General features: G+C 35.9%; 1 protein-coding gene across 1 annotated transcript in view; it reads right to left on the minus strand.

The window, feature by feature from the left end:
• Positions 1-11,970: 11,970 nt before the first annotated feature.
• Positions 11,971-16,232, minus strand: part of LOC145662143 (uncharacterized) — a 48,660-nt gene continuing 44,398 nt past the window's right edge. The window contains exon 3 of the mRNA XM_081727476.1: positions 11,971-13,793. Within this exon, the coding sequence (XP_081583602.1) occupies positions 12,118-13,793 (1,676 nt within the window). The 3' untranslated portion in view covers positions 11,971-12,117. The remainder of the gene's footprint in view (positions 13,794-16,232) is intronic.

The following is a 16,232-nucleotide window of genomic DNA, read 5'->3' on the forward strand; positions in this document are numbered from 1 at the left end:
CGAATAATGGACGTTTCGTGCACATTAGAAGAGTCATAAATTCATACTGGTTAACTATAGAACAAAAATAAGCATACCATTGGCTTTTGGGGAAAATTTACTATTAAAATTGGTGCCACATGCTATGGTTTTCAGTTTTCAAAACTTCACCTTAATTCAAAATGGCGGATTTCAATATGGCTGCCGTCAATGATACCCTTATCGTACCACTTCCCTCTAGGCATAATATGTATTACCGAAACCTTTATCCACTTATCATCATTAATACGCGGGTTAGAAGCGGAGATAAGGGACTTACGCACATAGTAAATATAAACAATTAATATGCCTGTAACTTTTCACCAAATGAGCGCATCTTAAAACTAACTTCACCATTGTCTTTCTGATTAAATTCTAGCCCAAAATTATGTATCATATTACCCTATTCCCATTTAAGAAACTTGACCTTAATTCAAAATGGCGGATTTCAAGATGGCTGCCATCAAGGTCATACGTACCATACGACTTCCCCCTAGGCCCTATACGTATCTACATGGTTGTTCTTTCATTAATACTCCGTTTACAAAGGGTAGTGAGGGACTTCTGCAGTAATCTCTATTAACCACATCACAACCTTTAAAAAATTTTTAAAAATAGAAAACATGCACGATGGCAAAAATTTCTGTCATCACAAGTAATGAATACATGTCCCCTATCAGCAACAGAAATTTCATTAAAATCGGAGCCGGACAATTGGGTGATGTCCCTTGTTAGCTTATATTGATAATGAAGGCTTCTTTTACAGTAATTTGTGAATCAAATATTAATAAGTCAGTATGTAGAATCGCTTTCCCCCCCCCCCCTCTGTGGATAGTATTTTAGTATAAACATATTTCTTTTATAAAATAAGTATATTTTATACTCTTGATAATTTCCACATAAAACTGTATGATGGGGAACGCTACATTCAATTTGGGACTAGTTAGCAATGCTCAGAGGCGTAGCCACGATAGGGGTCCACCGGGTTCGGACCTCCCAAAAATTTCGAAACTTGACTAACATTTGTAGACTTTCTTAACAAAATATACTTGTTTAACAGAGAAACGATTGATGTAGGCTAAATATTTTATTTTACGCCTCATCATGTACTCTTCTTTTCTTATAAAAATAATAGTTTCTATCATTTTTACTAAAAATGTAGATGACAGTAAATAAAAATTACTTATCGTCTTTTCGGGTGCAGTATAAGACAGGTTCCATATTATGTAGACGTATTGGACCTCCCTCAAATACTTTGGACCCCTCCCAGTTAACATTTCTGGGTGTAGAACTGACAGTGCTGTTTGTTTTGATGTTCTTTGATTTTTGCCTTCTGTTACATGCTGATCCTTCATCTGGTGGGTTTCGTGGTTTCCTTTCCAGAACATATCACATTGGTAAACATTGTTTCGCCTTATGTGGAAGTATATTGTGTTCATCGTGCATTGCGTAACAACCAAGACGGATGATTTGGAATGTAGTTTTTTTTCTTTTACGCACATGTGTGTGTGTTGATGTATGAATATGTGACATTTGGAATTCATATACCAGTACCTATTTTATATCAGCTGTTTTGGTTTTTAATTATAAGGTTTAATTTTATTGTGTGTGCTTTAATTCTGTAAATAACCTACAAATTCTGAATGAATTCTATACCATGACTTCTGTAAATAACTTACAAAAAACATTGACCACCTTTCAACTGAGGAAAAATTTGCAATTAAGGCTTAGACAAAACAAGCAAAAGGCAATTCAGGAGAGTGTTCGAAAAAAAAATCCAGTTTAAATTTACAGGATATCTTATGGCAGTGGTGTTGTTTGCACCAGATACATTTCCTCAATTTATTTTAAATTTTCCTGGATAAACTGTGAATAAAGTGTGTTCAATGTACATTTTTTTAAAAAAATAACACTAATCTGGATCACTGTCAAGGATTGAGTTTGCTAGAATGAATCGTACAATAACCTAAAAAATATATATTTAGTGAATCTTCAAAGCTTCTGAAATTAATATTAACTGTACCTATGGCGTCAGCAAAAGACGAAAAGTTTTTTCCACATGAGAAAGAATTGACACTTTCAAAGAATTGAAAGTCCCAAGAAAGGTTATCACCATTGGTTATGCTTTCCATCGAAAAAGACCTGACAATAAGAATACCAGAGTTCAACCAGCATGTATGAGACAGATTTGCTCCAATCAAAGAGAGGAGAATGAACTTACTAATTAATTAAGGTGATTAATCGGATAAAATGTTCTGCATTTTTTATTTTTAAAAACATAATTTTATTTAATTTAACATGACACATAGCATTTGGATCTAAAGTTATGCTGATTAGTCAATGAGTCAACTTTATATCTTCTGTCTCTTATCGTTCGTACTGCAACACCCGAAACCACAATCCACCGACCGCCACTGTTCAAACCTAAGTTTTAAAGCCGTATTGTTACACAACAAAAAAAAAAAAAAAGTGAAATGAAACCTTTCAGTTTTACGTCCCGCTGTTATGCCGGTTAGGCTAAAGGAGACGGTAATTATGAGAAATGAATGAAATGAAGAAAGTGGGAGGAAACGAGAGAACCCCGAGAAAACCCACGAGCACGGTGTTTGTTCACCACAAATTCCACACGGCGCGAGCTGGGATCGAACCAGGGATCCCAAGCACTGGAGGTGAACGCTGTACCACTGAGACACCGCGTCTCCAGGGGAATAGAATTTGATAAACATACATCCTCTAAAAGATACATAGGAGCATTTGAAATTTGAGAAGAACTTAAATTAATACAGTGCAGGAGGAAATATTTTAACTTCCGTTTCCTCTCACTTTCTTCATTCCACAATTCCATTCATTTCTCATCATTACGGTCTTCTTTAGCCTTACCGGCATAAAAGTGGGACGTAACACTTGAAGATTTTATTTCATTTTAATTCCAATCTTCATCATTCATTTTTGTACAATTTTGTTCATTACCTTCCCACAGGCGTAGCGAGCATTACAAGATTGGGGGGATGAAACTTGAAATTGCCAAGTCTTGATAAAAAAAAAAAATACCAAGTCCTGATAAAAAGTTCCAAGTGTTTCGAAAATCTGTCTTACTTTCACCAACCCTGTGGAGAACTATTGCAGCAACCTTATTTTCATACTCATGAGAAGTCACTGAGAATTATGTATCGTGCTTTTTTTTTTTTTTTTTTTTTCGAAAATTAACCGATACATTCAACAAATAGGTAAGTGTGAAAATAGTAAAGCAATGCAACTGAGGATAATTGCGCAATAAAAGCCTCGATTTTTTAAAGTGTTTCTTCACACATTCTCCATTAAAGAGAATGCACCATCTGACCTGCTTTGTTTTGGCTTTTTATTTTTTCATGTTGCATTTTAAATACTTGACTTACATTTGGCAGTCCGACTATTTCGCCACCTTTTAGTAGGACGGGAGAGAATGGGGGACGTCCTGACGTCCTCATTATAATCCCCAATTAATCAATCAATCTGAACCCATGACGATATTGTGGGGAGGATCCCGAATTGAATTGTGAATGAAAAATATGAAAGTTCTTTTGTGTATATATTCACAGGGAATATTTCTGCACTCTCTGACATTCTTATAACGTACCCCTCCTTTGAATCGCCACCAATAAACAAAACTTGCCGCTAGTCTAGTGGCTCGAATGCGAACCTTTAGCGCTTGAGGTCTCGGGTTCGATTCCCGGTGGGAGAGCATTGAACGATCAAAGTGGCTCGAATTCCACTATAATCAGTAGGCCCACATCTCCTGTAGCCTACCCGGCATAATCGAGGGACGTTAAACTAAAACCCAAAAAAAATCTTATTGCTCCACCCTTTAGTTAACAGCCTCGCAAAGGTCAGTGCTGTTAACAACGGAATAATATTGTACACAAATACCTCTTTAGCTCATCTACTTCATATTTTAAGGACGTTTAGTAAAACGCTAGAGCTTGTTGGGTAGGGTGAAGAGCAAGGCTCCTGCAGAGACGGGGAGAAAGCCTAAAAGAATATCTTTATAGAATAATTTTCTACCAAAATGAATAATGTCTGTGGTTAGAGAAAAGTCAAATGCTGTATAATACATATAATATATTATAATACATGTATGAGATTTGATTCTACATTAAATTCATTATTTATTATTGAATTGAAATAGTGGAATTTATGATGAAAAGCAGGGTGCGAAGTCCTTGGGGAAGGGGAATTCCCCCACTAAGGGGAATTTTTGACAAGTTAGTTGAATAGTTAGCAGTTGGATTCACTTGGATCTTTTTCATTTCACTTCAATTGATACACTGTTCTATTGGGGAAGAGGTTTGAATATTTCGCTAATAATATTTCCACAAACTTATTCTTCTCGTTCGAAAAATGAGCATTTCAACTAGTTCGTGTCTGACCTTTAAAGATTGCTAGATCCCATATTTTTGAACGGATTGTGTTTTCTATTTTTTGATTTTTAGAATATTTTTACGGGTCTTTCGAACCCGTATTTAGAACTTAGAAGCACAATTTTAGGAAACAAAAAATCAAGTTTAATCATTCTATGGGTCACAATAGTTCAGCGAGCGATAAATTTCTGTACGTAGATTTGTGACTGTAATGTGGTACGTGGAAATTGCTTTATGCATGGCTTGTAGATTAATAGAGACCTTTAACAGTTCACAAACCAACCATCTTTCCTCAAACTGATAGTTCTAAGACTGATAAGTTGGTTCAATAGGAGTGTAACATCCCTTTCACCACCGAGACTATATGAGATATGGTTCTACAACTTAACTTGGGACCCTACACTAAATGAACTCCCAACAGAAATCAATCTCTTGATAGGATTTATTCCATAAATGTGACATTCTTTTCATTCTCGCGTGAGTATTCCCAAATAGAACATGACCTTCCAGAATACATAGTGTCTTTTCACTCGGTATGAACTCTAGTTTATTAATCATATTCTCATTAAATAGTTTCTATGATTTCTTTTTTCAACATACTGAAACATCTAATAATAAAAACAAAATATACTAATATTGTTTCATTCATCTTGTCTTTATGTTTTCACACACACCAGTATTTCATTAATAACCTTGTTTTTTTTTTTTTTTTTTAAAAAAAACGTGTGTTCAGTTCACAGTTAAGACAGAGGTACAACAGACTCTTGAAAGTGTCTCAGGTTAAGTTTGCTTCGCTCTTCTGCCCGGTGGTGACTTACCAACTTGCCACTTTCATTTCAATTACTTGTATATTTAGTTTCGAATGTAAGCTTATTTTTATATTTTATTAATGGAAAGAAATCTAGAACATCCTTATTTTTGTTCTACCTACGTAAAATCATACTTGCAGATCTATATTATTACCTAAAACAAGAATAAGAAAAAATCTAATAGAATGAAACCATATATAAAACGCTAATACTACAAGTAATGTCTGTTCCTTCGACGAAAAGAAAAAATTTACAAGTAATGGCTGTTCCTTTTACGAAAAGTAAAAACGTAAATACTACAAATCATGGCTGTTCCTTCGACGAAAAGAAAAAAAAAAGTTCCCTTGATGAAGATTCGAACATGGATCAGTTGATTGGTAGGTTAGTACGTTACTTACTACACCAGAAACTCGCGTGCTTGTTTTCTAACTATACACTTTGAACATTCAGCTTGTGATTTTTCTTCTGTCGTCTTACCATATAACAGTTTATCTGCTTTCCCTGCTTGTCACACTATTCGTGTTATTTCTTGCGTAAATTGCATTTGCATACGTAATATGTTTTGTTGTTTTACCAAGATCCACAGCTTTAAAAGTTTTTAAGGTCAATTACATTAAGCGAACTAATTTTCTCATATGTTCCATCGCTTCAAGGGGCAAAAGATGCTCTCCCGCGAAAAACATGCATAAGCTTATGTGACTGAGAATACAATACAAGGCTGGTGCAGCAACTAAGTGACGACTACCCAGATTGCAGATACTATTTTGTGATTGGGTTCGGGAGATCGTCACATGTAAATCTGAATTTATAGATGGCATGGATAATTGTTTATTGTGGAGAACAGTAAAGGATGTTTTATACCTTAATAAAAATACGTAACATTGACACCTTTGAGATGAGATTCAACAAGTATGTGCAGAAATTCCAATGTACACTTTGGTGTGAAGTACGGAAGTAGTCGTGTGACTTATACTCAGAAATGTATCGATGCTGAAGATCGCCATTTACATTTGAAACATTCAGTGAGGCTGGAAAATACATTTATTTTTAAAATTAGACTGTAGCCTTAGTTTCTTCAGAAATTTAACCTTGTAGGCTGGAAAATACATTTTTTTTATGGTAGTTAAAATTTTATATACATTTTTGACACTCCCAGTATATCATACGAAGTAAAGTGTTTTTAACATACTGTTTCATGATATCTCATAGTGCATTTAACCTTATATATGTACAATGATTGACGGACGGCCATGACCGTTTTATCGGACTTCCGATACTTATGCATAACATAGTTTGGAAGTCTAGAATGCTGTGATGATGTTACGCCTTTTTGTTAAATGTGAAACGACTGATTGTAGATTAAATCATAATCCAGTAACAATAATGCAGAGGAAAACAGAATTTTCAACCTGGTGTCGGATATAAAACGTGTTGTCTAGGATAATTTCAGATAGGCTATATTGTGAATCTAAAACTAAAGTAATTTCATTAATTATTAAAAAAATATTTTCCGTTCTACACTTTCCGGATTGTCGTAAGCCCTTTACTTTAATATATTTAAAATTAAGCACTATTTTAATATATTTAAAATTAAATGCTCAACTATAACTAAATATATCGGTTATAATTTAACGACGGAAATATTTTCTAGTTCAGTAACCTTGTATATTATCTTGACTTATCTGTTTGTAACACTGTTGTTGCATGTGGGTACGTATATCGTTTCGTGTATATTTCTTCTAGTAACGTATACTGGTTCGACGGCATGCATATTTGCGGATCCCAAACGTTTCAGCATATCCTCTGATCTGATTGGTCGATACAGATGTGATATCACAAGACATGATCTATAGCACAAAGTAAACATGAATTGTTGTCGGCTCTGGTAGCCGAGTGGCCTAACGTAACATGCTAGTAACGAAATTACTTTTGGCGAGGGTTCGAATCCTGCCTACGGACAGTTTTTTCTTACTACTTTTAAAAATGTTTATAACACTTCTTTCGTTAAAATAAGATTAAAAATAATATTCAAAAAGTGATTTAACGATCATTGTTTTAAAATTTTCATTAAACTTCTTTCATTAAAATAAGTTTGCCCTTGTACTATAAAGATCCACAGCAAATGTAGTAGTAGTAGTAGTACGTTTGCCCTTGTACTATATAGATCCACAGCTAATGTAGTAGTAGTTGTAGTAGTAGTAGGAACGGGTTAGAAGCCCCGCAGGGGCTGTTTGGATTATGTTCTCGACATCAAATTGGCAAGAATGCTGAAACGTTTGGGATCGGCAAAAATGCCGACGGCATGGGCTACCGCTGAACTTATTATTATTATTATTATTATTATTATTATTATTATTATTATTATTATTATTATTATTATTATTATTATTATTATTATTATTATTATTACTATTATTATTAAATATTCATAACAATTGATAAAAAGTGGTTGCTGCGTATTGTTTGAACTTTTGCTTTGAGACCATCAATGTGTCTCCACAGTAAATGAAATTCCATCCCATACATTTGCGCAGTTATCTTCTCGTGGATTGCATTCGTAAAATGTTAATTTTTACCAATGTCACTTCCCTGAAGAGTTGCCTCTGGTACCGATATTGGTTGTCATTCCGTACGATTCTTCGTAAAAATTCTGAGTATAGCAACGTAACCCAAAAATACAGATAGTCATTATAATTGTTATGTCGTACCGCTACCTAAATCGCAAATTTTATGTTGTGTTAACGCAAACGGTTACGGAATGTGTCCGGTTATCCCACACAATATTTTTCGCCCATCAATTTGCATCATAAAATATGTATACGATTTTGCTATTTGGTTTTAAATCCATTATTGTATTGATTGTAGAATTACAAACAATCGTTCTATAAATAATTTACTTTGCAACAGAAATGCAAATAGATAATTTTCTTCGTAGCATTTAATTTTCCCGCTAGATATTGCTCTCAATGCTCACCAGAGTAATAGAAGTTTACACATTTTCCAATCTACAATACTGTCTGTGGGTCTCATTTCGTAACGGTTGGCGTGCAAAATTGGCGGATTCAACTCAATGCAAATAACGCAAGAAGTAATTATAACTACAATAATAAGAATAGCAAAGCAAGACACAAAGTTTGCATTGCGTTGACACAAAGCGTTACGAAATGATGCCCCGAAATTCTCAGATAGCCCAAAATTGGCTGCTATGTTATTGTTTTTAACTTCGATTTACTCGCTCCGCCTACGGAAAGCGATCCATAGAGAAGAAATCTGCTTGCTTGCCATCCCATGTAGCTCGCTAGCACACTGTTACGGAGAAACGAAGAGGCCGCGGTGGCTCAGTGGTAGAGCGTTCACCTCTGATGCTTGGGGTCCCGGGTTTGATCCCAGCCCCCGTCAAGTGAATTTTGTGGTGGGTTTCCTCGGGGTACTCCCGTTTCCTCCCTCTTTCTTCATTTCACCAACTCATTCATGTCTCATCTTCACCGTCTCCTTTAGCCTAACCGGGATATACGTGGGACGTAAAACTGAAAGATTTCATTTCATTTTCAGAGAAACGAAACTTTGCATGAAGCAACTAGAGAAAGGACATCTGACCGTGTATTGACGAACATCACAGGATGAACAGTGTTGCAAGTCGAAGAGAAACCTGTGTTTTTGTAAATCGAATGACCTAAATTGGATATCATCATTAGAAGCAACAATGAAAATAAAGACAAAAGGGATGTAAACGCAGATGAGTGTTGCAAATGTTTCGAAAAATACCGTGAAACATGTTAGATGCAAATGCCGTAGCGCACACAGGGAGTGAGTTACTAATGTATTGTACACCTTAAATATTGACAAGAACTATTTACGCTGATTCCAAGTCTAGAAGGGACCGTTGAACAGTGTTGCCATTGTTGCCATCAACAGAAGAGAAAAGCTGAGTTCGGAAAAGGTACAATAACTCGGAAAATATCACTAGTGCAGTATGGTTTAAATCCTATAATGCAAGGCGGTAGAGCATGAGAAGCTGTACCGTGGTTATGTGAGATCGATAAGTCACGAGCTGACGGAGGTATCCGGTATCTTGTTAATGCTTAGAACTGAGGTTTCCAAAAGATGGCAGCGCTGCGTACCCCCAACGGCGATTGCATGTAACAAATATTTCACGTTATTTCTCGAAAAAAAATTGCAACACTGATCTGTGTTTACCATCTCCTTTGTTTTTATTTTCATTGTTGCTTCCAATAATGAAATCCAATTGCGGTCATTCGATTTACAAAAAACATAACTTTCTCTTGGGTTGGCAACACTGTTCATCCTGTGATGTGCGTCAATACACAGGCAGGTATCCTCCTTTCTCTAGTTGCTTCTTGCAAAGTTTTGTTTCTCTGTCTCTTTTGGTTTCACCGTTATCAGTTTTGGACATTCTAAATTATATTATAATGTGGAAAAGCCATTCCGTGACTTTGTCTTCAAGTCGGCACGGGTTAACGTTCTCGAAGGGAGCTACTATTTCACTAATGCGTATTTACGGTCACATAGAATACATTTAACGGGTGTGCGTATGGCAACACGAAATAGTTTTGTTGAAACATTTTTTGCGATGAATTTTAAGTGAAAAACAAAACCAATGTTCCTCCAGTGAGTAACCAAGGAGAATTGCATATTTACTATCTGGTTCCAGTAAATAATTGACACTATCTGGCAACGTCACGCTGTTCTTGCAGCTTTTAGCAGCGGACAACACGGGCTCGGAGAACATCTAACGATGCACTATGCCTCGTACCATAGCTTTTCATTCAAACATACGAGCTCTGGTAATTCCATTTAGAAACGAATTGTCCTAAAATTGATGGAACATAGTCAAAAACGCACGAAACATTAACATTGATGACAATCGAAAATCAATGTAAAACAAATAACTCCTCCACTTATCGCAAAGACCAAAAGAGGAAGATGGCTGAAATTCAGCTCGAATATAAAACAGACTATCCAGATTCTGTATTCAGAAAACAAATCGTTCTAAAATAGATGGTACATAGTCAGAAACGCACGAAACATTAACCTTAATATCAATCGAAAATGAATATAAAACAAATAATTTCTCCAATTGTTTCAGAAACAAACGAGGAAAATGGGTGAAATTCAGCACAAATATAGAACAGACAATGCAGATTCTACATTCAAAACAGAAATTGTCCTAAAATGGACGGAACATAGTAAAAAAAAAAAAAAAAAAAAAAAAAAACACTAACATTAATGTCAAGGAAAATCAATGAACAAAAGTGAAATCGTTCACATTTCTCAAAAACTATAATCAGGGTAATTGAAAGCTTATTGCTAAGACATAATGAAGAGCTTGAAAACGATGTATAGCATGTAAAGTAAACATCGGTGAAACATTGTCAAAAACCAAGTTGTTTGAGTAAAATAAATAATAATGATAAAGTATATGCATTCTTCGAATTACCCAAGGCACCCCATGCTTGATATAGCTCGCATCTGAACTTGGAATATCCAGACTCGATTTAGGAAGCAATTTGACTTTTGACCTGATCCAGTGACATAGTCTGGTCCTTATGGCAAACCGGATAGGTCCTTGCTAGGTATGTCATACCATAAGGTTCTCACTATAAAAAATTTGTAGACTTGGCAACGCTGATATTCAACGGAACCAACTGCAGGGTGACGAGACAGCGACGTGAAGCGCGATTCAATTACTCCTTTGAAAACACTTTTTTTTTTTTTTTTTTTTTTTTTTACATCGCACTTTAGATTGGACGGACATTCAAGTGAAGTGCAATTCACTACGCGACATGTACTGCCGCATTCCTTTTATCCCATTCCCTTGCTATTCATTCACACAATAAGGGTGTCCTGGTGTAGATATTTAAAAAAAGGAAAGAAAGGAATTGTGATTCGTCTGAAAGTTTTTAAGAGAAAAGAAATTTTAATACTTAACTAGACTGCGTCCGAGAAAACAAATTGCTTATTGAAGAAGTGTTTCACTTGCATTGGTTAAGTACACACAACTGCTGATAATTGAAGTGAATTGAACATGAGCAAGTGGAGCTCATTCCTCAATCGAAAAAATGCGTCTTGGTTTCGCATTCTCCTCTTCTAAATGGTTCTACTGACCTCAAAGACTTGCTTGCACATCTCCATCAGGAGGATTAACGGTAGCACGTACTTAAGAGGAACAATAACCGAAAGCCCATTTCTTCCATAGAAGACAGTAGAGCGAAACACCTGAACTTATGGAACTAATCGTACATGTATGTTTGTTAATGTTATGTATAATTTATAGAAGTATCACATACAGCTCCTTTCGTATAGCAGAAACGGAGAAATTGATTAGAAACAAAGTTCAAAAATCCTTCGCTTCAACTTTGTTATTTAAGAAGGTACCTAGTGGGTTGGTATATATTTCTCCATATTTAGATGTTTTTGGTAAGACATCTATTCATTTAAAGGTAGCTTGAATATTGATTTGAACAATTCAACCACCTTTGCAATTTACATTAAAATTGCATCTGAATCCTGACCCTAGAAATTATCTGATATTTAAAAATCACATACTAAAAAATCACATCACTTACATCACATATAAAGCTTTATAGGTTTGTATACTAGCAGTTTATTTACTCTTTTAATCACTCTTACAACAAATAATTTGTATCATTAATTGGTTACATGTCTTTAACCATTAATTGGTTAAATGTCTTTAACTCATTAAAGCAGTAATGGAAAATGCGATCTATTGTTTATTTTTTACATGAGCAATTTAATTAAGGTATATACAGAAGATCAATACTTTTCTAAGCGTAATATAGGTACATAATATATGAGTGAGTATATACATATCTAATATCTTTATTCTAGTAATAGATATTAGTTCTACATATTTATGGTGTGAAGTAGTAGTATGTTGTTCTTCCAGTACGATATCCTATAAATCTCCCTCTACCTTTGCTTTCAGCCCTTTTACCAGCAGGTACACTATATGCAGTATATATGATCTCTCCTGGAGCTCTATGGCTATGGTGGTCATGTGGAGGTATAGGTGGCGGTGCTGGCAATGGCGGTCCGTCACCTCCAAATCCATGTCCTTCAGAATGATGATGGTGTGGTCTATGGTGATGAGGGTGATGGTGAGGAGGAGGCTCATGTGGATGATTATGTTTATGGTGATGATGGTGAGGAGGAGGACGATTATTAAGATGAGGTCCAGAAGGGGGTGGAATATGTTCATCATGAGGCGAAGGAATATCTCCATCACCGTGAGGAATATGTTTGTGACGAGACGGAGGAAAATGAGCACGTCGAGGTGGAGAAATATACTCTTCGTCATCAAACGGTGCTGGTCGTGGTTGACGTGGTGATAATGGATGATGCCCATCATGACGATGGGGATGGCGATGAGGAGGGAGATGAGAAATTTCATCGTCATGATGGTGGTGATGATGTTTCGGATGATGTGAGTGCGGATGGTGTTTGTGACTATGGTGCTTACCTCCTCCATGATGACAATTGTGACCATGTTTTCCACCATGACCATGAGATCCTTTGAAACCTTTTCCATGGCCACCACCACCAGTTGGATGAACATGTGCAGGCCCTGTAGGTCCTGTTGGTAACGGACCATCATCATTAAAATGTTTCCTCTCCCCATGAGGCGAATCTATGGGGATAAGGCGATGTGGACCAAGAAAATCATCAGGATCGTCATGGTCATGATCATGAGCATGACCAAATCCAGTCGTTTGTGGACGGAAACCGCGGCGTAATCCATTCCTACCACCAGTATGTTTCCTACTGGCATTAGGACCAAATAAACTAGGAGGTCCATCCAAAAGCCCTAATGGTCCTTCATTGAAACCGGGACCACTGACAGGAGGACCACTGCCAATAAAATTATCTAACGGATCATCTGTGGCAAAATTTTTCGGGCCAAAGAAAAATTTATCCTTAGGCGGTCTTTGTGTAAATGCTGGAAGTTTGGGTTCGATTCCGTCAATTGCATCAAAATCTGGGTCAAAATTTGGACTGTTCCAGGGCCAATCAGTAGTTATGTTGCTAGTAACATTGACTCCGAAAGAAGTAAAAATTTGACCAAAAGAAGGGTTTTCTTCATCCTCACGTTTTTCTAATTTAGACCTCCCATTAGTCGGAACACTACTATTTTCAGTGTTAGTTGTTGTTGTTGTGTGGCTTGTTGTTGGAATTTTTTCAGTTGTCGTCGTCGTCGTCGTCGTCGTAGTAGTAGTAGTAGTAGTAGATGTTGTTGTGCTAGGTGTTGTTGTTGTTGTTATACTAGTTGTTGCAATATTTGTTGTTAATGTCGTATCAATTGCAAGCGGAGGATTACTGCCAGCAGTCTCGATGAAGTTTCTCTTCAGAGGGTCATCCGCAAAGACATTGGATACACTGCTGAAATCTCTGCCCTGATGGTTCTGAAAGTGAATCCTAGATGACAAGGTCTTGTGGTTTTCATCGTCATCATGCGTTGCTGAGGAATCTGATGACGGAAAAGATGGATGGTGACGATTTTCCGCATGATGAAAGAAGAAACCACTTCGTCCTGAAAAGAATAATGAGCAACAGTTGAAAACATTATAATATGCATTACATCATTTAAGGCGTAACGTTAGATTAAAAAGAAATCACCTGTTATAGAGTTACGTAAATTCAGAGAAAGTAATACTTACTAACTGTAAGATTAACTTGCTTCCAGAAGCACATAAAAATATGTGATCCAAATAGAAATTTCGTATGGTAAGAACAGTGATGAACTATTGTACCGTATTTTAAACAGTACTATTGCGGATTTCTAATCTGGTGCAATTTGAAATTACCGATTTGATATTACAATGATTTTCTGTGTTGGGAAAGAAATCATTCATAAGGCAAGGTCTACTTCTATGCGAAGTTTGATTGCTTGGATGAGGTCTGTAGATTACGTACGATAAATAATGTCCTTGTGATTGGTTTATTTTTCTTTTACGAAAACAAAGGAAAGACGAGAACAAGAAGACTGTAATTAAAGACATCACTACACCATTTGACTGCATGAAAGATAAAGTTTAGGGTGGTTAAGAAGTTTCAAACCAATTTTATGATAGAATAAATTTCTATAATTTGTATGATTGGTTATATGATAGAGAGAACGATCAAAATTTAGTTCGTACAGTACAAAGCGATTTTTAAACAAATGAAAATGAAATCTTTAAGTTTTAATTCTTACAGATGTGCCAGTTAGGTTAAAGGAGACGGACAAAGCGATTTGTATATGATATGCTATGATATATCATTTGTCTCACTCAGGGGCGGATCCAGGACCGACTTCTGGGGGGGGCGGTGGGTTGTCATACTGCTACTTTTAAGGACTCCAAACTTTGGGATGGATTTTATTTATATATATATAATAAGAAAGTTTCCTCTTCTGGGGGGAACGATCGCCCCGATCGCCCCCCCCTGGATCCGCCCCTGGTCTCACTGGTAGTGAATGCGTAAAGCTACTAGTGTTGTTTATGACCTTATGAATATACTTGATTATGTAATGAGACAATGCTTATTATGAAAATGAAATTACCAAGACGAGTGAATAAAATAATAATATTAGGTAGCAGTATCAACAATAATAAATGAGCGTCCTATTAGTTTCAAAGTCAAGTCAATTGAATCTTTCAATTCCAAAACGATTCTTGTCATGTATATCAAATTACAGAAAACAGTAAAAAATGTATGATCTGCATGTGTTGTAGAACTGGGAATACTTTAGTGTGTTAATGTGAAAAACTTGAACATCCTCAAATATTTTCAGTTCTCCAAAACGCTAGAAAATAGATCCTACCGTTTTTCTCGGTTTTCTGGGATTTGATGTAAATGGACAAGAGCCGTTTTGGAACTAGATTACACAATTGTAACCGCTTTTCATTTAGGGGTCATCCACATATATTATGTAACGCTATTTTTGACCAATTTTCACCCCATCCCTCCCCTTGTCACACTTCGTAACGTAAGGCTGAACCCCTCCCCTTTGTTACGTAATACTTTTTTTTTTGCCAACTTTGCTTATTTTGGGGGTTATTAGAATAAAAAAAAATCTCTCTTTAATGGTATAACATTTTAATCACAAAATTCTTGTATTCTTAATAATATTTGTAGTGTTTCTTCGTCAACAAATCAAAGTATTAGAAAATAATAGTACCGGATTAATATTTTAACCCCATAAAGTTGTTTAATTAACCAATCTTAATTCTTCGAAATTGTAATATGTCGTTTTCACAAGGGGATCACACTCATAGGTCACCGATGACTGGTAAGGAGCAAATAGTGCCGGAAGATGCAAGTAAAACAGGATCTAAAGAACTGACATCCACCTTTGATTTTTTCGGGATCAAGGATGCTTCGTGTATTTAAAGTTCGCCAGTGTCGACGATGCAAAGAAGTTTTCTTCCTCGTCGACTACGGATTCTAAAGGCTATACACGTGAAGGAGCAGGGACATCTCGTTTCTAAACAGGCTTTCGAGCGTCTTTGGACTTTGGGCTTTAGTTTATCCTTTTTCAAATTCTTCTTGTCCTAAATCAATTCCAGAATGCGAATAAACTCTATTTCTTCAGAAATATTCAAATCCAAAACTCAAAAAAAATCAGTACGAGATGAATATCAGACGAATTAGGTTTTTAATGTCTTATTTTGCTGTCCAAATCGTGAATCATTCCGTCGCGATAGCCACAAAACGGAATTTTATTGTATTGTAATATATGCAGGATTCATCACCAGTCATGCTGGTGCCTAGTAGTGTCTTCGAATTCCTTAAGCATGATTCAGTTAATATAGGCTGTGTGTTCACAATTTTCCGAAACAATAGAAATATTTATTTATTTATCTATAAAAAAAAGAAAAGAACTGAATAAAATTATTTGTTTAAAAGATTGCATATATCTATAAACCTGAGAATAAAAATAAAAACTACTTCAAAGAAATGCGTTGCGTATCGAAGACGTAAACCCCCT

The sequence above is a fragment of the Thermobia domestica genome, chromosome 10, assembly GCF_964235325.1.
Source record: "Thermobia domestica chromosome 10, izTheDome1.hap1.1, whole genome shotgun sequence".
NCBI lineage: Eukaryota > Metazoa > Arthropoda > Insecta > Zygentoma > Lepismatidae > Thermobia > Thermobia domestica.